The sequence below is a fragment of the Malaclemys terrapin genome, chromosome 25, assembly GCF_027887155.1.
Source record: "Malaclemys terrapin pileata isolate rMalTer1 chromosome 25, rMalTer1.hap1, whole genome shotgun sequence".
Lineage (NCBI taxonomy): Eukaryota > Metazoa > Chordata > Testudines > Emydidae > Malaclemys > Malaclemys terrapin.
In genome coordinates this window covers 4944993-4965751 of record NC_071529.1, presented here as the reverse complement: position 1 = coordinate 4965751, position 20759 = coordinate 4944993, and the positions used below count along the sequence as shown (strand labels likewise).

The 20759-nt window shown below is 50.9% G+C and overlaps 1 protein-coding gene across 1 annotated transcript in view; it reads left to right on the top strand.

Annotated features, from left to right (window-relative positions):
* The window catches only part of LOC128829339 (alpha-2-macroglobulin-like protein 1), a 56953-nt gene that overhangs the window by 31066 nt on the left and 5128 nt on the right, over nucleotides 1-20759 (top strand). Inside the window, exons 18-27 of the mRNA XM_054014720.1 lie at nucleotides 377-530; nucleotides 1378-1603; nucleotides 1846-1972; nucleotides 4298-4419; nucleotides 5205-5256; nucleotides 5853-5927; nucleotides 17236-17412; nucleotides 18729-18810; nucleotides 19090-19246; nucleotides 20464-20538. Of these exons, the coding sequence (XP_053870695.1) occupies nucleotides 377-530; nucleotides 1378-1603; nucleotides 1846-1972; nucleotides 4298-4419; nucleotides 5205-5256; nucleotides 5853-5927; nucleotides 17236-17412; nucleotides 18729-18810; nucleotides 19090-19246; nucleotides 20464-20538 (1247 nt within the window). The remainder of the gene's footprint in view (nucleotides 1-376; nucleotides 531-1377; nucleotides 1604-1845; nucleotides 1973-4297; nucleotides 4420-5204; nucleotides 5257-5852; nucleotides 5928-17235; nucleotides 17413-18728; nucleotides 18811-19089; nucleotides 19247-20463; nucleotides 20539-20759) is intronic.

The window sequence follows — 20759 nt, the reverse complement described above, 5'->3', positions numbered from 1 at the left end:
TTAGCCTCTGATCCTACCTCATTTTTACTGGCATTCACTATGTTAGATGTCCAATCACCACCAACCTTTTTGGTGAAAACTGAAACAAAGACATCATTAAGCACCTCTGCCATTTCCACATTTTCTGTTATTGTTTTTCCCCCTACTAGTGTGTCCTGCATCTAGGGCACCCACAGCCTGATCCCGCTCCAGCCCCAGCCCTGCCACTGGCTGCTCCCAGTTCAGGTCACATCCGGGCAGGGGTCAGTGCCACATCCAGTCCCCGCAATGTTCCCAAATATCAAGACTTTACAGGTGCAAACACACGTCAATCATTGCCTGGATTTGCCCCCAATACAGTGTGGGGTTCCCTCAACCCCCTTTGCATCTTTTCTAGTCATGGCACCTAAGAACGTGGAGGCAGGTGTGGATATTGCAGCAGGGACCCCAGTGAGCAATGCCCGGCCCATGCCGGAACCCAGCACCCAGGAGGAGCCAGCGCCACGTGCGTATTTTCCAGACACGTGGCTGTGGGACCTGGTGCCTGTGGGGTGAGTGAGGAGCTGTCACAGACCGTCCCTGCGGAGCGGCCTCCAGGCCAGACCTCGAAAACAGCAGCTCCCAGAGGCAGCGCAGTGGTGGGGGAGGGCTTGCTGCCCGCGTGGGGCTGGTTCCTGCGCCCTGTTGCCAGCGGAGAGGAACCCAGCACAGCAATGGGGAATAACAAGCCCCCAGGGCCATGGGATTCATCTCTTTACAGATGTAACGAACCCGCAGAGCGGGGGAGTGGGCTGGGAGCCCGGGCAGCACCATGACCCTGCATCTCGCCAGCAAAGCAGGGTTTGCACCAGCCCCTTCCCAGCCATTCCCTGGATCCCGTCGGGTCAGCAGGGGGATTTATCATCCCGACCCCATTGCCCTTCATGGTGTTTTCATTCCCATGCAGTGCCGGGAGCTCTGTCACTGAGAACATGGGAGGGGTTTGAACCCCCGGGAGGAGGGCATGGAGGGTGGCACATGGGGTAGAAGTGGGAGGGGCAGGGGATCCCGAGCAGGGGGAATTGAGGCTGGCCCCAGGAATAGCCCCCTGACAGGGAGATGTGTCTGGCTGCGGAAGGGGGGATCCCCATCCCGTGGGATATTGAGCCCAGCCCGGAGAGTCCCGGGGCAAGGAAGGATCCTGAGCTAGCTGGCGTGGGGCGGAGGAGGGGACGAGAGGGGGGCACTGACAGCTCTTCCCCTCTCTGCTCTCTGGGATTGGCCTGTTTCTGTGCCACCGGCCCAGGGCCCCAGCCCAGCGTAGGGTCGGGCAGGGACGTCTCCGGTGGCCATGCTCCTGGGTGCTTCCCACGGGGCAGCCACGTGTCTGACGCTCTGTTTGTGTCCGTCCCGGCCCAGCGAGGGGGGCTCCAAGGACGTCCCAGTCTCGGTGCCCGACAGCATCACAGAGTGGAAAGCTGGGATGTTCTGCACGGCCGAGGTGGGCTTTGGGCTCTCGCCCATGGCCACCTTCACAGCCGTCAAACCCTTCTTTGTGGAGCTGGCCTTGCCGTACTCTGTGATCCAGGGAGGGGCCTTTGCCCTAAAGGCCACTGTCTTCAACTACCTGCGGCAGTGCATCAAGGTGAGCGCCGCCCGGGGCTGAGCTGCTGGAGCTGCTGGGGCCGGTGACTGGGGCTGGGGAGCTGGGCAGCAGCGCAGGCCCGCGAGTGGCACCGGCAGTCACTGGCTGTGACCCTGTGACCACTGGGGTCAGCACATCGCGGTGAGGAGGCCTGAGCCCCAGAGGGATCATGTCTCAGCTGGAGCTGCGCGTGTGAGCGCATCCCCCACAGCCCTAAGGGGGATCTCGTGTTGGCCCCACAGGTGCGAGTGACGCTGGCGGAGTCTGCGCAGTTCCAGGTGCAGGCGGCCGAGGACGGCGCGTACACCAGCTGCCTCTGTGCAGATGAAGGGAAAACCTTCCAGTGGGAGGTGACGGCGAGCAGCCTGGGTAAGGGGCGCTGGGGGCTTTGTGCAGGAAGGGAGGGGCAGGGAAGGGGTGGGGGGCTCTGCACAATGGGGGCGGCAGAGAAGGGGTGCTGGAGCCTTCACACTAGAGTGGCAGGTAGGGGCCTTTGGAGGCTCCGTGTGGGGGAACAGACGGGTAAGGGGCATTGGAAGTTCTGTGCTGGGAGTGAGGAGGAGGGCACAGGACGGGGTCGCTCAGAGCTTGGTGCCAAGGGGAAGGGGAGGGGATGGGAAGAGCTGCAGCAGGTGGGGGAGAAGACACCCCAGCAGAGAAACCCCTTACGGCCTACTCACCATTTCCCACAGTCACCACATCCCTCCGTCCTTCCCTTCCCCTCTGGCCTTCTCTCTCTTTTCTCCCCTTCTCAAGGCTGAATCTCCACTCTGGCACGCCGAGTGCAGAAATGGGGCCCACAAGGATTCTAAACATTAATACTGGCCACTCCAGGCTTGTATTAAACTCCCAAGGTTACAGCTTCTCTCTGACCTTGGCTTGGTAAAAGCTGCCACCACCCAAATGCAAAAAGACCCCTTGGACCCAGGAAGGAGCACTTGGGAATTCCTCCCTGTGCCTCAAGCCCTTTCATGCCCCCTCCAGGGAAGAGCTGAGAAAGAAAACAAAGGAAATTAGCTGTTGCTGCCAGCTGATCAAACCACATGCACAAACCACTTAGAACACCAAAAATCCAACCCTGTTCTTAAAAAAGGGAAATTTTATTATAAACAAAAAGAAGAAAATACATCTGGAACTTCGGCTTTTGCTAGTTTTTAAAAGAGCAATTCCAAAAATTAAGCATCCAAAATAGCTTTCTTGAGGGTTCATCCTAAAGGTTAAAAGCAAACAAAAGCATCTGGGGTTAGCACAGAGGAGTCCACAAGCCTTAACAAATAAACAGAAAAAAACCTAATCACGTCTTTCTAAATATTCCTAATTTAATTACATAGGGTTACCATATTTCAACAATCAAAAAAGAGGACACGGGGTGCCGCCCTAGCCCTGCCCCAGTCCCGCCCCCCTCAGAACCCCCCTACCCCCTACCTGTCCCCTGATTGCCCCTTCCTGAGATCCCCCCACGCTAACTGCCCCCAGGACCCCACCCCTTATCTAAGCCTCCCTGTCCCCTGACTGCCCCAACCACTCTCTACATCCCTTTCTCCCGACAGCCCCCCCCAGAACCCCTGAACAATCTAACCCCCCCATTCCCTGTCCCTTGTCTGCCCCAACCGCTCTCTACACCCCCTTCTCCTGACAGCCCCCCCCCAGAACCCCCGACCAATCTAACCCCCCCATTCCCTGTCCCTTGTCTGCCCCAACCGCTCTCTACACCCCCTTCTCCTGACAGCCCCCCCCCAGAACCCCCGACCAATCTAACCCCCCCCGTTCCCTGCCCCTTGCCTGCCCCAACCGCTCTCTACACCCGCTTCTCCCGACAGCCCCCCCAGAACCCCCGACCAATCTAACCCCCCTGTTTCATGTCCCTTGCCTGCCCCAACCGCTCTCTACACCCGCTTCTCCTGACAGCCCACCCCAGAACCCCCAACCGATCTAACCCCCCCGTTCCCTGTCCCTTGCCTGCCCCCCCCCCACCAGGCCAAGGGAGAGCTGCGGGATCCATGTGGAGCCAAACACTGTTCTGCGCTGCTCTGCGGGGGAGGAGGGAGCGGGGGAGGGACACTGGCTGCTAGAGGCCCCAGTGGCTGTGAGCGGCTTTCAATCAGGCCCAGCCGTTCAATCAGCCGCGCCGCACTCTGCATGAGGGGAATGGGGAAATCCCGGACATTTCTACTTTATTAGAAATCCGCCCCGGAAGGCCATTTAAAGCTGAAAAAGCCAGACATGTCCGGGGAAACCCGGAGGGCTGGTAACCCTATTATAGCGTACTCATGGTCCTGCCTTTGCTCTGTTTCCCCCTCTCTGGAGAACAACCACAGACACACAGGGAAGCTTCCTTCCCAATTTTAAAAAGTTCTAGCCTTCCCATTGGCTCTTTTGGGCAGGTGACCTTTTCTTTACCTGAGGGACTTTATTAATCCTAACAGGTAAAGCAACCAGAGAACAGCCACCAAGAGGGATTTTACAGTGAACTGGATGGCTGGGTGTCCATCAAAGGGAGCTGTCCCCCCTTCAGTTATCACACCCCCACTCTCTCTCTCCCTTTTCTCTCTTTTTCTGCTTTTCTCTCCATTCTTCACCACCCTCTCCCCTCCCACTTCCACTATCCTCCCCCCACTCATACCCGGGGTCCTGTCTCCCTCGGGAAGGGGCATTGGTCTGTCTAACGGGGGCATCTCCCGCCTTGCTCTGCAGGGGAGGTGAACTTCACCGTCAGCACCGAGGCTTTGCACACCGAAGAGCTGTGCGGCACAGAGCTGGCCGTGGTGCCGGCTCAGGGGCGAGTGGACACCGTGATAAAGCCCCTGCTGGTCCAGGTCAGTGTCTGGTCGGGGCCTCTGGGCAGAGCGGAGGGAGATCCGGGGCCTGGGTCTCACCCCCTGGTAACCGTGGGCCGAGTCTGCGCTTGTGATTGTTCTTTGTCCTGCCACAGAAAATAATGCCCCAGCACCGTGCCGTCCGCATCCCGGACCCCAACCTGCACTGCCCCGTCACACGGCCCCGTCCCAGCGAGATCAGGGAGCTAGTGGGAGAGTCCTGGGGCAGACAGAGATGGGGGTTAGCCCCAAGGGGAGTGGCTGAGTGTGACACATGGGAGGGCTCAAGGGGTTGGAGGGAACTAGCAGAGGGAAGCTCCGCACTGAAGAGGAAGAAGCTGCGCGATTTGCTGGGCTGGGAACAGTCTCCCCGGGGAAGGGACGGGAGCCCCATCGCTGGGGCGCTGAGAGCTGGATGTGCCCGAGCCCCACAGCACGGGCTGTAGAGGATTATCCTAGGTTGGATATTAGGAAAAACTATTTCACTAGGAGGGTGGTGAAGCACTGGAATGGGTTGCCTAGGGCGGTGGTGGAATCTCCTTCCTTAGAGGTTTTTAAGGCCCGGCTTGACAAAGCCCTGGCTGGGATGATTTAGTTGGGGATTGGTCCTGCTTTGAGCAGGGGGTTGGACTAGTTGACCTCCTGAGGTCCCTTCCAACCCTGATATTCTATGATTCTATGATCCTGCCCTGGCTAGGGGCACTGGCTGACCCAGCAGGCCCTGTCAGGCTGTGACGTGCATGGTCCCTTCTCCTGACCTTCTGTCTGATGCTCCTTCCCCACAGCCTGGAGGGATCCTGGAGGAGAAGGCGCACAGCTCCCTGCTCTGCCAGGAAGGTAGGATCCCAGCGCCTGTGCGGGGCTCAGTGGGTGTCACTAACACGGGGCGTCTCTTGGCTGCGGCACATCAGTGATGGCTGAGCCGCTGGATGGCCCAGGCAGGGGCACAGGAGCCGCCAGGCCGGACCGGACCAGGGGGCATCCAGGCCAATGTCCTGCCTGGGACAGGGTCCAGGCCCAGCTGCCTGGGGAAGATGCACCCCCTAGTGGGCAGTTATGGAACCGTCTGCCATGGGCCGAAGGCTCGAGCACATTCGGCTCCTGCTCCCGAGTCTCACTAGCCCCTCTTGTACCAGCTCCTCTCCCCTGCAGCCTGGTCCCGTGTGTACGATGCTCCCTGCAGAGCTCATCACACCAGCTCTCTGGGGCCAGGAGAGGGACTGATTCCCACAGGCAGGACTCTCCGCTGAGAACCCCCAGCCCTCACCCTCAAGGGCACGTATGTGCCACGGCGGAGGGAGCTTGGGGTTGAGAGAGGGGCTGTGACTGGGCGAGAGTCCTGGACGGTGAGGAATGTAGGGATCTGATTGGCTAGAGACAGACAGGTTCCCAACAGGCCTTTAACAGTGTGTCTTTGCCTTCGTGTTACGCAGCGTCCGAAGAAATCTACTTGCAGCTGCCAGCGAACGTTCTGATGGGGTCCGAACGGGCTCACGTGACTGTCGTGGGTAAGGAATTCCCCTGCCCCATCCCTGTCAGGGCACGGTGTCCTTCGCCAGCCAGCCCGTCTGTGGCCCAGCGCTCTGATCAGAGAGGCCGGGGCATCATGGATGGAAAAGACCAATGAGATCTAGTGGGTGTCTGGAGCCTCGTCCCAGTGAGGGGCAATAGACTCATAAGAACATAAGAATGCCCATACTGGGTCAGACCAAAGGTCCATCTAGCCCAGTGTGCTGTCTACTGACAGTGCCCAATGCCAGGTGCCCCAGAGGGAGTGAACACCCCCTGAGCGATAAAAGTTTTAGTGCTGAAAAGCGCCAGTCTAGACAGCGCTTTATCAGTGGAAAAGCTACCACCCCCCATTCGGAGTGGTTAGAATTCTTCCATCCGCCTAGCTACTGTCTCTGGGGAGGTGGATTCCCTATGCTCATAGGAGGACCCCTCCCATCGTTGTAGGTAGTGTCTACTCTGAAGCGCTGGAGCTGCGCTGCTGTATGTTTTAAGTGCAGACATACCCAAAGGTACATCCGATGAAAGGGAAACAATCTGGGCATGTGTTAGCCTGAGAGACCAGGGAAACAGGGCAGGCTGTGAGACATCCCAGGTAGCTGAAGAAGCACCCTGTGACAGGCTGTCGATGACCAGTCAAAATTTTCCACAGGAAAAACAAAAACATTTCCTGACCAGCTCCAGGGCATACACATCACAGAAATAACTGATGCAGGAAGGCAATTGTCCTCATTGGTGACTAGATAAATGACGAGAAAGGTTGGGCAACTGCACATAAATAGAACTGTATCTATGGCCGCATCAAAACACAGGAGGGATTATTTTCTGGGGAGATGGCAATGTGAAAGAGAGCTAGGAACCAATGGGTGCGTTATTCCCTAACTCTCCCTGTAGAAATTTTTAGCTTCTTCTTCAGGATCATCTGGTTCTCATCCCTTGAATCTATACATCATAAGAACATAAGAATGACCATACTGGGTCAGACCAAACATCCATCCAGCCCAGTATCCTGTCTACTGACAGTGGCCAATGCCAGGTGCCTCAGAGGGAGTGAACCTAACAGGTAATGATCAAGTGATCTCTCTCCTGCCGTCCATCACCACCCTCTGACAAACAGAGGCTAGGGACACCATTCCTTACCCATCCTGGCTAATAGCCATTAATGGACTTAACCTCCATGAATGTATTTACTTCTCTTTTAAACCCTGTTATAGTCCTAGCCTTCACCACCTCCTCAGGCAAGGAATTCCACAGGTTGACCTGAATGAGGGAGGCAACCTAGTGACCGAGGATGTGGAAAAAGCTAATGTACTCAATGATTTTTTTGCCTCTGTCTTCACGCACAAGGTCAGCTCCGAGATTGCTGCACTGGGCAGTACAGCATGGGGAGAAGGTGACCAACCCTCTGTGGAGAAAGAAGTGGTTCGGGACTATTTAGAAAAACTGGACGTGCACAAGTCCATGGGGCCGGATGCGCTGCATCCAAGGGTGCTAAAGAAGTTGGCGGGTGAGATTGCAGAGCCGTTAGCCATTATTTTTGAAAACTCATGGCGATCGGGGGAGGTCCCAGATGACTGGAAAAAGGCTAATGTAGTGCCCATCTTTAAAAAAGGGAAGAAGGAGGATCCGGGGAACTACAGGCCAGTCAGCCTCACCTCAGTCCCTGGAAAAATCATGGAGCAGTTCCTCAAGGAATCAATTATGAAACATTTAGAGGAGAGGAAAGTGATCAGGAACAGTCAGCATGGATTCATGAAGGGGAAGTCGTGCCTGACTAACCTAATTGCCTTCTATGATGAGATAACTGGCTCTGTGGATGAGGGGAAAGCAGTGGATGTGTTATTCCTTGACTTTAGCAAAGCTTTTGATACGGTCTCCCACAGTATTCTTGCCGCCAAGTTAAAGAAGTATGGGCTGGATGAATGGACTGTAAGGTGGATAGAAAGCTGGCTAGATCGTCGGGCTCAACGGGTAGTGATCAATGGCTCCATGTCTAGTTGGCAGCCGGTTTCAAGCGGAGTGCCCCAAGGGTCGGTCCTGGGGCCGGTTTTGTTTAATATCTTTATTAATGATCTGGAGGATGGTGTGGACTGCACTCTCAGCAAGTTTGCAGATGACACTAAACTGGGAGGCGTGGTAGATACACTAGAGGGTAGGGCTCGGATACAGAGGGACCTAGACAAATTAGAGGATTGGGCCAAAAAAAACCTGATGAGGTTCAACAAGGACAAGTGCAGAGTCCTGCACTTAGGACGGAAGAATCCCATGCACTGCTACAGACTAGGGACCGAATGGCTAGGTAGCAGTTCTGCAGAAAAGGACCTAGGGGTCACAGTGGACGAGAAGCTGGATATGAGTCAACAGTGTGCTCTTGTTGCCAAGAAGGCTAACGGCATTTTGGGCTGTATAAGTAGGGGCATTGCCAGCAGATCGAGGAACGTGATCGTTCCCCTTTATTCGACATTGGTGAGGCCTCATCTGGAATACTGTGTCCAGTTTTGGTCCCCACACTACAAGAAGGATGTGGAAAAATTGGAAAGAGTCCAGCGGAGGGCAACAAAAATGATTAGGGGTCTGGAGCACATGACTTATGAGGAGAGGCTGAGGGAACTGGGATTGTTTAGTCTCCAGAAGAGAAGAATGAGGGGGGATTTGATAGCAGCCTTCAACTACCTGAAGGGGGGTTCCAAAAAGGATGGAGCTCGGCTGTTCTCAGTGGTGGCAGATGACAGAACAAGGAGCAATGGTCTCAAGTTGCAGTGGGGGAGGTCCAGGTTGGATATCAGGAAAAACTATTTCACTAGGAGGGTGGTGAAACACTGGAATACGTTACCTAGGGAGGTGGTGGAGTCTCCTTCCTTGGAGGTTTTTAAGGCCCGGCTTGACAAAGCCCTGGCTGGGATGATTTAGCTGGGAATTGGTCCTGCTTTGAGCAGGGGGTTGGACTAGATGACCTCTTGAGGTCTCTTCCAACTCTGATATTCTATGATTCTATGATTCTATGACTGTGCGCTGTGTGAAGAACTTTCTTTTCTTTGTTTTAAACCCGCTGCCCATTAATTTCATTTGGTGGCCCCTAGTTCTTATATTATGGGAACAAGTAAATAACTTTTCCTTATTCACTTTCTCCACATCACTCATGATTTTATATACCTCTATCATATCCCCCCTTAGTCTCCTCTTTTCCAAGCTGAAAAGTCCTAGCTTCTTTAATCTCTCCTCATATGTGACCCGTTCCAAACTCCTAATCATTTTAGTTGCCCTTCACTGAACCTTTTCTAATGCCAATATATCTTTTTTGAGATGAGGAGGGCACATCTGTACGCAATATTCAAGATGTGGGCGTATCCTGAATTTATATAAGAGCAATAAGATATTCTCCGTCTTATTCTCTATCCCTTTTTTAATTATTCCTAACATCCTGTTTGCTTTTTTGACTGCCGCTGCACACTGCGTGGACGTCTTCAGAGAACTATCCACGATGACTCCAAGATCTCTTTCCTTATTAGTTGTAGCTAAATTAGCCCCCATCATATTGTATGTATAATTGGGGTTATTTTTTCCAATGTGCATTACTTTACATTTATCCACATTAAATTTCATTTGCCATTTTGTTGCCCAATCACTTAGTTTTGTGAGATCTTTTTAAGTTCTTCACAGTCTGCTTTGGTCTTAACTATCTTGAGCAGTTTAGTATCATCTGCAAACTTTACCACCTCACTGTTTACCCCTTTCTCCAGATTATTTATGAATAAGTTGAATAGGATTGGTCCTAGGACTGACCCTTGTGGAACACCACTAGTTACCCTTCTCCATTCTGAGAATTTACCATTAATTTCTACCCTTTGTTCCCTGTCTTTTAACCAGTTCTCAATCAAGGAAAGGATCTTCCCTCTTATCCCATGACAACTTAATTTACGTAAGAGCCTTTGGTGAGGGACCTTGTCAAAGGCATTCTGGAAATCTAAGCACACTATGTCTCATAGACTCATAGACTTTAAGGTCAGAAGGGACCATTATGATCATCTAGTCTGACCTCCTGCACAACGCAGGCCACAGAATCTCACCCACCCAAATCCCTAACCTATGCCTGAGTTATTGAAGTCCTCAAATCGTGGTTTAAAGACCTCAAGTTGCAGAGAATCCTCCAGCAAGTGACCTGTGCCCCACACTGCAGAGGAAAGTGAAAAACCTCCAGGGCCTCTGCCAATCTGCCCTGGAGGAAAATTCCTTCCCAACCCCAAATATGGCAATCAGTTAAACCCTGAGCATGTGGGCAAGACTCACCAGCCAGCACCCAGGAAAGAATTCTCTGTAGAAACTCAGATCCCACCCCATCTAACATCCCATCACAGACCATTGGGCATATTTATCTGCTAATAATCAAAGATCAATTAATTGCCCAAATTAGGCTATCCCATCATACCATCCCCTCCATAAACTTATCAAGCTTAGTCTGGAAGCCAGATATGTCTTTTGCCCCACTACTCCCCTTGGTAGGCTGTTCCAGAACTTCACTCCTCTAATGGTTAGAAACCTTCATCTAATTTCAAGTCTAAACTTCCTAATGTCCAGTTTATATCCATTTGTTCTTGTGTCCACATTGGTACTAAGCTTGAATAATTCCTCTCCCTCCCTGATATTTATCCCTCTGATATATTTATAAAGAGCAATCATATCTCCCCTCAGCCTTCTTTTGGTTAGGCTAAACAAGCCAAGCTCTTTGAGTCTCCTTTCATAAGATAGGTTTTCCATTCCTCGGATCATCCTCGTAGCCCTTCTCTGTACCTGTTCCAGTTTGAATTCATCCTTCTTAAACATGGGAGACCAGAACTGCACACAATATTCCAGATGAGGTCTCACCAGTGCCTTGTATAATGGTACTAACACCTCATTATCTTTACTGGAAATACCTCGCCTGATGCATCCCAAGACCGCATTAGCTTTTTTTAACGGCCATATCACATTGACGGCTCATAGTCATCCTGTGATCAACCAATACTCCGAGGTCCTTCTCCTCCTCTGTTACTTCCAACTGATGTGTTCCCAATTTATAACCAAAATTCTTGTTATTAATCCCTAAATGCATGACCTTGCACTTTTCACTATTAAATTTCATCCTATTACTATTACTTCAGTTTACAAGGTCATCCAGATCTTCCTGTATGATATCCCGGTCCTTGTCTGTATTAGCAATACCTCCCAGCTTTGTGTCATCCGCAAACTTTATTAGCACATTCCCACTTTTTGTGCCAAGGTCAGTAATAAAAAGATTAAATAAAATTGGTCCCAAAGCCCTTCCCTGAGGAACTCCACTAGTAACCTCCTTCCAGCCTGACAATTCACCTTTCACTATGACCCTTTGTAGTCTCCTCTTTAACCAGTTCCTTATCCACCTTTCAATTTTCATATTGATCCCCATCTTTTCCAATTTAGCTAATAATTCCCCATGTGGAACCGTATCAAATGCCTTACTGAAATCGAGGTAAATTAGATCCACTGCATTTCCTTTGTCTAAAAAATCTGTTACCTTCTCAAAGAAGGAGATCAGGTTGGTATGGCATGATCTACCTTTTGTAAAACCATATTGTATTTTGTCCCAATTACCATTGACCTCAATGTCCTTAACTACTTTCTCCTTCAAATTTTTTTCCAAGACCTTACATACTACAGATGTCAAACTAACAGGCCTATAGTTACTCAGATCACTTTTTTTTCCCTTTCTTAAAAATAGGAACTATGTTAGCAATTCTCCAGTCATACTGTACATCCCCTGAGTTTACTGATTCATTAAAAATTCTTGCTAATGGGCTTGCAATTTCATGTGCCAGTTCCTTTAATATTCTTGGATGAAGATTATCTGGGCCTCCCGATTTAGTCCCATTAAGCTTTTCAAGTTTGGCTTCTACCTCGGATGTGGTAATATCTACCTCCATATCCTCATTCCCATTTGTCATCCTACCATTATCCCTAAACTCCTCATTAGCCTCATTAAAGACTGAGGCAAAGTATTTGTTTAGATATTGGGCCATGCCTAGATTATCCTTAACCTCCACTCCATCCTCAGTGTTTAGTGGTCCCACTTCTTCTTTCTTTGTTTTCTTCTTATTTATATGGCTATAGAACCTTTTACTATTGGTTTTAATTCCCTTTGCAAGGTCCAACTCTACATGGCTTTTGGCCTTTCTCACTTTATCCCTACATGTTCTGACCTCAATAAGGTAGCTTTCCTTGCTAATCCCTCCCATCTTCCACTCCTTGTAGGCCTTCTGCTTTTTCTTAATCACCTCTCTGAGATGCTTGCTCATCCAGCTTGGTCTACAACTCCTGCCTATGAATTTTTTCCCCTTTCTTGGGATGCAGGCTTCTGATAGTTTCTGCAACTTTGACTTGAAGTAATTCCAGGCATCCTCCACCTTTAGATCCACAAGTGCTTCAGTCCAATCCACTTCCCTAACTAATTTCCTTAATTCTTTAAAGTTTGCCCTTTTAAAATAAAAAACCCTAGTCCCAGATCTATTTTTATTTATATTTCCATCTAGTTTGAACTGAATTAGTTCATGATCACTCGAACCAAGGTTGTCCCCTACAACCATTTCTTCTATGAGGTCCTCACTACTCACCAAAACCAAATCTACAATGGCATCCCCTCTTGTTGGTTCTTCAACTACTTATCCAGGAAAATCTGAGCCTTATTATTACTAGCACTTGTCCTCCAGTCTATATCTGGGAAGTTAAAGTCTCCCATGATCACACAATTCCCATTAGTGTTTACTTCATTAAAAAGATTAAAGAGGTCTCTATCCATATCCAAATTGGATCCCGGCGGTCTGTAGCACACCCCAAGCAGTATCTCAGGGGAGGCTCTAGTAGCTTTCTTTCCCAATGTGATTTTTGCCCAGACAGACTCTGTCTTATCCATTCCATCACTTCTTATTTCTTTACAGTCTATCTCATCATTGATATACAATGCTACTCCACCACCTTTGCTTTATTTCTGTCTTTCCTAAACAGCACATAGCCTTCAATACCTGTACTCCAGTCATGACTACTATTCCACTATATTTCTGTTATCCCTATAATATGTGGTTTCACTTCCTGCACCAGTAGCTCTAGTTCCTCCATTTTGTTACCTAGGCTCCTTGCATTGGTGTACAAACATCTTAATTTTTGCCGTTTGGCTTCACTGACATTCTTTACCTGATTAGGCACAGACATTCTACCACCAGTATCACCTATTAGACTGGTATCTACACAACCCTTCCTCCTTACGTCCATTCTCATACCCACGGCTGTATCCTTTCTTACTTTGTTTTCTTCCTTCTCAATGTTAAATTCTGGCGTGGAGATTACCTGGACATCTCCCCCAAATTCCTAGTTTAAAGTTCTCTTAATCAGTTGTGCCAGTCTCCATCCTAGAAGTCTATTTCCCTCCTTGCTCAGATGAAGTCCATCCCAAGAGAACAGTCCTCTGTCCATGAATGCTTCCGAGTGGCCATACATCCCAAAGCCTCCTTATAGCACCACTGCCTGAGCCATCTGTTGATCGCCATAATCTTCTCACATCTTGGTTGCCCTTCTCTAGGAACAGGCAGAATCCCACTGAAGATCACCTGAGCCTCGATTTCCTTAAGCGTCTTCCGCAGCCTGGCATAGTCTCCCTTGATACGTTACAGCGAGAATCTAGCCGTATCATTTGTTCCCACATGAAGGACAATCAACGTATTCTTTCCCGCTCCCGTTAGGATCCTTTTCAGCCTCAGGTCCACATCCCGTATCATAGCACCTGGCAGACAGCACACCCTTCTGTTCTCCGGATCAGCTCTAGTTACAGGCCTGTCTATTCTTCTCAGTAAGGAGTCCCCAATCACGTAGACCTGCCTTTTCCTGGTAACAGTGCGATTCTCCGGTCTATCCCCTGCTCCCTCTGGATGCAAGTCCTCTCGATTTCTATTGTCCCTTGGAATCCTCCGCAACCCATCCCATATCCTCCTGGGGCTCATATTCCGTGTTATCTCCATTGACTCTTCCCCTCTTCCTATAGGACTAGCTGCTCTTCTTTTCTTCCTTGCCCTCTAACCTTCAGCGACCACCTGCTGTGCCCCTTCTTCATTTTCCAACTCCGCAAACCTGTTCCTGAACTCTATTTCTCCTTCACTAGCTTGTCTTTTCCTCTGCCTGGTTCTCTTAGTCACATGCTCCACTGTCCACTTTCCTCACCCAGCAGTCTCCCCTCCGAATTCTGTGGTCCTGTTTCCATCTGCAAGTCTGAGCTTTTACCTTCAGCCTCCTCATGTCTTTGCTCCATCATCTGCTCGACCCCCCTTCTAAACTCAACCAGAGTTTCCACCTGCATCTCCAATCCTCGGATCTTTTCTTCCATCAGCTCTATCAGGTACTTCATGCAGACAAAACTCTTTTCAGATACCCCCTCCAGGATTATGTACATGCCGCAGCTTCCACATCCAGTCATCCTCATTGTGTCTTCCACTGCTGCCTCTCTATCAGTCATAGCCTTCTCACCTAAAACCTGTTAGTCCAGGAAACACAATCCAAACCACCACCACCCACAGAGAGAGAGAGAGAGAGAGAGAAAAAACAAACCCACACACCACAAACACCCCAACAGGCACCAAAACACCGGCAGAACACCACCCCCTCCCTTCACTAGCCTGTCTATTCCTCTGCCTAGCTCTTAGCGTCCCCTGCAAACTCTCCTTGCAAACTCCCACTGAAACTCCCCTGTTTACAGCTCTGTTTGCTGGCTCCTGGGCCGCTGCAGCTGTCTAAGCTGTCCACTGGATCCCCCTTGTTCACATGTTTGTTGACCCCTTCAAAAAACTCTAATAGATTAGTAAGACATGATTTCCCTTTACAGAAACCATGTTGACTTTTGTCCAACAATTTACAGACGAGTTTCATCTTACACGCATTTAACATACACGAATTCAGCTTTGCGTGCTCGGCAAAAACCAAAAAAAAAAAAACCCCAAAAAAGTGAAAAATAACAATTTAAATACTGTACCTGTAGTGCGGGCGATTCCAACCGCCATTACACTCAATGTAATTTTGACTATACGCAATTTTCGCTTTATGCACTGACAGCGGAATGTAACCCTAGCATAAGATGAGACTCGCCTGTATGTTCTTCTATGTGTCTGACAATTTTATTCTTTACTATTGTTTCAACTAATTTGCCCGGTACTGATGTTAGATTTACAGGTCTGTAATTGCCGGGATCAACTCTAGAGCCCTTTTTAAATATTGGCGTTACATTAGCTATCTTCCAGTCATTGGGTATGGAAGCTGATTTAAAGGACAGGTTACAAACCATAGTTAATAGTTCCGCAATTTCACATTTGAGTTCTTTCAGAACTCTTGGGTGAATGCCATCTGGTCCTGGTGATTTGTTACTGTGAAGTTTATCAATTAATTCCAAAACCTCCTCTAGTGACGCTTCAATCTGTGACAATTCCTCAGATTTGTCACCTACAAAGGACGGCTCAGGTTTGGGAATCTCCCTAACATCCTCAGCCATGTAGACGGAAGCAAAGAATTCATTGGGGGGGGGGGAAGGGATAGCTCAGTGGTTTGAGCATTGGCCTACTAAACCCAGGGTTGTGAGTTCAATCCTTGCAGGGGCCACTTAGGGATCTGGGGCAAAATCAGTACTTAGTCCTGCTAGTGAAGGCAGGGGGCTGGACTCAATGACCTTTCAAGGTCCCTTCCAGTTCTAGGAGATGGGATATCTCCATTAATTTAATTTAAAAAAAAATTAATTTAGTTTCTCTGCAATGACTTTATCATCTTTAAGTGCTCCTTTTGTATCTTGATCGTCTAGGGGCCCCACTGGTTGTTTAGCAGGCTTCCTGATTCTGATGTACTGAAAAAACATTTTGTTATTACCTTTTGAGTTTTTGTCTAGCTGTTCTTCAAACTCCTTTTTGGCTTTTCTTATTACATTTTTACACTTAATTTGGCAGTGTTTACGCTCCTTTCTATTTACCTCACTAGGACTCACGTGGTGATGCCATGAAGCTGTGCCAGGGTATTAGCGTCTTGGCTATTCATCACCACATATTGGATGAATGGACTATAAGGTGGATAGAAAGCTGGCTAGATTGTCGGGCTCAACGGGTAGTGATCAACGGCTCGATGTCTAGTTGGCAGCCAGTATCAAGCGGCTTGCCCCAGGGATTGGTCCTGGGGCCAGTTTTGTTCAACATCTTTATTAATGATCTGGATGATGGGATGGATTACACCCTTAGCAAGTTCACAGATAACACTAAGCTTGGGGGAGAGGTAGATACGCTGGAGGGTAGGGATAGGGTCCAGAGTGACCTAGACAAATTAGAGGATTGGGCCAAAAGAAATCTGATGAGGTTCAACAAGGACAAGTGCAGAGTCCTGCATTTAGGATGGAAGAATCTCATGCACAGCTACAGGCTGGGGACCGACTGGCTAAGCAGCAGTTCTGCAGAAAAGGACCTGGGGATTACAGTGGTTTAGAAGCTGAATATGAGTCCGCAGTGTGCCCTTGTTGCCAAGAAGGCTAATGGCACATTGGGCTGCATTAGTAGGAGCATTGCCAGCATATCGAGGGAAGTGATTATTCCCTTCTATTCAGCACTGGTGAAGACACATCTGGAGTATTACGTCCAGTTTTGGGCCCCCCACTACAGAAAGGATGTGGATAAATTGGAGAGTCCAGCAGAGGGCAACAAAAATGATCAGGGAGCTGGGGCACATGACTTATGAGGAGAGGCTGAGGGAACTGTGCTTGTTTAGTCTGCAGAAGAAAAGAGTGAGGGGGGATTTGATAGCAGACTTCAACTACCTGAAGGGGGGTTCCAAAGAGGATGGAGCTCAGCTATTCTCCCTGGTGGCAGATGATGGAACAAGGAGCAATGGTCTCAAGTTGCAGTTGGGGAGGTTTAGGTTGGATATTAGGAAACACTATTTCACTGGGAGGGTGGTGAAGCACTGGAATGGGTTACCTAGGGAGGTGGTGGAATCTCCATCCTTAGAGGTTCTTAAGGCCCAGCTTGACAAAGCCCTGGCTGGAAAGATTTAGTTGGGGATTGGTCCTGCTTTGAGCTGGGGGTTGGACTAGATGACTTCCTGAGGTCTCTTCCAACCCTGATAGTCTATGAGTCTGTGATTCTATCCGCATAACCCCATGTGGCCTGAATCGAACTGGGGGCTCTGGGCCCCCATGTGCCAGGGCTCCAGGGACGTGGTGTTACGGACGGGGCAGCTGTTGTGCAGCCTGGTGATTCTCCGCTTCACTGACTCCCTTGGTGCCAGGAGACATAATGGGCACGTCTCTTCAGAACATAGAACGCCTGCTGGCCATGCCCTATGGCTCTGGAGAGGAGAACATGGTCTGGTTCGCTCACAACATCTACACCCAGCAGTATCTGGAGAAGAGCGAGCAGCTGAGCCCGGAGATCAGAGACAAGGCCCAGGGATTCCTCCAGAGCGGTGAGTGTCCACCCGCCCCTGCACCCCCAGGGCATGGCGGGGCTATGTGAGGGCCCTGTCCATGCCACCTCTGGGGCCCGGGCTCCAATCCAGACCCAGATCAGGGCTCTGGCTGACTCTGGGGGTCAGGGAATTAGATTCTTGGCCTTTCTTCTCTGGGGCACAGTCCCGAGGCCCGGGACATAAGGACTGTTTGACTCAGGGTTCAGGGAATGGGAGAGAGCCCTTTCCCCTTTAGGGGGCGCCGGTTGGGATCCAGCCCCAGGTCGGGGCACTAGTGGGTTTCGGGGATCAGGGCCCTTGTCATAAACATAAAGGTAAAGGTAGCATAAAATCCCTCCTGGGCAGCTGTACTGAATCGCTTTACCTGTAAGGGTTTAAGAAGCTTAAATAACCTAGTTGGTACCTGACCAGAAGGACCAGTGAGGAAAGAAGATACTTTCAAATCTGGGGGAGGGGAGGTTTTGTTTGTGGCTCTCTTTGTTTTGTTCCCTCTCCGGATGGAGAGAGAGACCAGACAGGTACAACATCTCCTGAAAACATACCTGAAATGTTGCATCTAAAATTACTAAAATTGTAAGTAAGGCAAGGAAATGCGTTCGGTTATCTTTTGTTTTGGCTTGTGAAATTTACCTATAGTAAAGAGGTAGTTTTATTCCTGTTTTGTAACTGTGAAGCTGAGCCAGAGGGGAATTCCCTTTTTTAAATCTTTTTATTTACCCTGTAAAGTTACCTTCCATCCTGATTTTGCAGGTGTGATTCTTTTACTTTTTCTTTATAAATAAAGTTCTTCCTTTAAGAACCTGATTGATTTTCAGTGTCCTAAAGACAAAGGGTTTGGTCTGTGCTCACATTGCTAACCAATTGGTTCCTATATTATTCTCAAGCCTCCCCAGGAAAGGGGGTGAAGGGGCTTTGGGGGATATTTTGTGGGGGATAGGGACTAGAAGTGACACTTTCCTGAATTTTTGTGTAAATCACTTGGTGGTGGCAGCAATACCGTCCAAGGACAAGGAAAAGAATTTGTGCCTTGGGGAAGTTTTTAACATAAGCTGGTAGAATATAAGCTTAGGGGATCTTTAATGCGGGTCCCCACATCTGTACCCCAGAGTTCAGAGTGGTGAGGGGGAAACCCTGACAACCCTATTCAGCCTTAACTCTCTTCCCCTATACAAACCAACCCCTGGAATCTCTGAGTCTCAGCGTTGTGGGGGAGGGAAGGGCTAGCAGGCCCCACGAGGTGCAGGCTGGGGGTGGATTCTAGCCCCTGGGGTTGAACGGATCCAGGACTCGCTGTCTCTCTACCGTCCCCGCAGGCTACCAGCGCGAGCTGCTCTATAAACACAACGACGGCTCTTACAGCGCCTCTGGGAAGAGCGATGTCACGGGCAACACCTGGTGAGGGGCCGCACGGCACGGGCAAGTCAGGACTCTGGGTGGGCAGAGCCTGCCGGGCTGCAGCCTGATCCCCAGCCCCACTGCTATTACAGTCCTGCTCCCCACACAGCTCTGCCTCACATACTCACTCCAAATCCCCCCCATTCCCATCCTGGGCTCCCCTGACAGCTCTGTTTACCCCCACAATCCTGACCCCCAGCCCTGTCCTCCATGCACCTCCCTCCTGGCCCGCAGCATCTCCTGCAGATTGTCCCTCTCACAGGGTCTCTCCCCGCCCAGGCTGACGGCCTTCGTTCTCAAGTCCTTCGGCCAGGCCAGGCCCTATATCTCCATTGATGAGAAGCACCTAGAGGACGCCCTAGGGTGGCTGCAACGTCACCAGCAGGAGACCGGCTGCTTCCGCAGTGTGGGGTATCTGTTGAACAACGCCCTGCAGGTGGGAGGCTGGGGGGATGGGCTGATGGGATGGGGGAGGAGGGGATAAGCTGGGGAAGGGGGTGGGGGCCCCTCATGGCAGCTGGTTGTCGTGACCTGTTTCAGTTTGGGGGATTTCCCTGGGTTTTTAGCAATGGCTGAATGGCTGAAACGTCCGGGTCAGTGGGTTATTGCACCAAACGAGGGAGCAGCCCTGGCCCAGCCCCCCTGGCTCCTGCACAGCCCGGTCTCCCCGCGGGCACTGAGCAGACCCCGCACCCATTGCCTGGCACGGAGAGCCTGAGGGGCAGGGCCCAGCCCAGCCCTGAAGTCATGTGACTCCCACAACTCCCCATGCGGCTCAATCAGAAAGGCCGTCTCAGTGCATCATGGGAGATGTAGTCCAAAGGAGCCCAAGTCCATGGGGGAGCGGGGGGAACGAGGCCAGTGCAGCTGAATGTTGAACCTGTTTGCAGTGGAAGGTTTCGGTTCAGGTTGCCAACCCAAGAGGCTGCGATTTGGGCCCCGCCGCCCCACAGCAGAATGTTGCTTTTCCATTTTCCCAACGGAAATCGAAACGTTTCAGCAAATGTAACGTTTTCCCACAAAGTTTTGGTTTTGTGGAAACTGCATCGTCTGTCGAGAAATCATTTCAGTAGGAAATTCCAACCTAGCTTGAGTCACAGCCCAATTCCTGCCACTGCCCCGGAGTTTACAGGGCGCCGGGACTCTACGGGGGGGGCCGGGGGTGTACCCACCCATTTGGGAGCTAGAAGGAGACAAATTTTAGGCAAAGTCTGGATTCCCGCCCTGGGGGGACTATTTAATGAGCAGGACCTCACCCAGCGAGGGGCGAATCCCTCAGCCTCTGCAGAAATGGCCCCTGGTCTTCACAGGAAATCTGGCAAATGTCAGTTCAAACCAACTTCCCAGCCTCTGGTTCCAGTGGGACTCAGGTAGGGTTTTATGCAGGGATTCCAGTGCAGCCAGGCTATGCAGCTCCTGAACTAGCGTGTGGAACTCACTGCCACCGTGTGGCCTCCCTGGTTGCTACAACTGCGGGCAGCTGCTTGGGACCCAGATCCAGCAGGAGGCAGGACCCAAACCCAGCCACCTGGCACGCTGGAGCCGGTTCTTCTCTGTCCCAATGGGCTTGTCCTGGGCAGCGGCTCACTTGCTCCTGGCAACGTGCCCCGCAGCTCGGTCTCAGCCGGCTTCTGGTGTCTCCATCCCCCTCAGGGCGGCGTGGTGGACGAGCTCTCTCTCTCTGCTTACATCACGGCAGCGCTGCTGGAGCTGGGGCAGCCGCTCACGGTGAGGCCAAGCCCAGCTGTCCCAGGGGAGGGGCTGGAAGTCGGGGGGGAATTGGAAATTGTTGGTGACAGTGAGGGGGGAGTTAGTGCAAGGGAAGGGTTTGGGGTGAGACAGGGGAGTCCTGGGGGGGTTGGTACCAGGGAGGGATTTGGGGTGAGACGGGGGAGATGTGGGGGGTTGGTACCAGGGAGGGATTTGGGGTGCTGTTGGGGGCAGTGGGG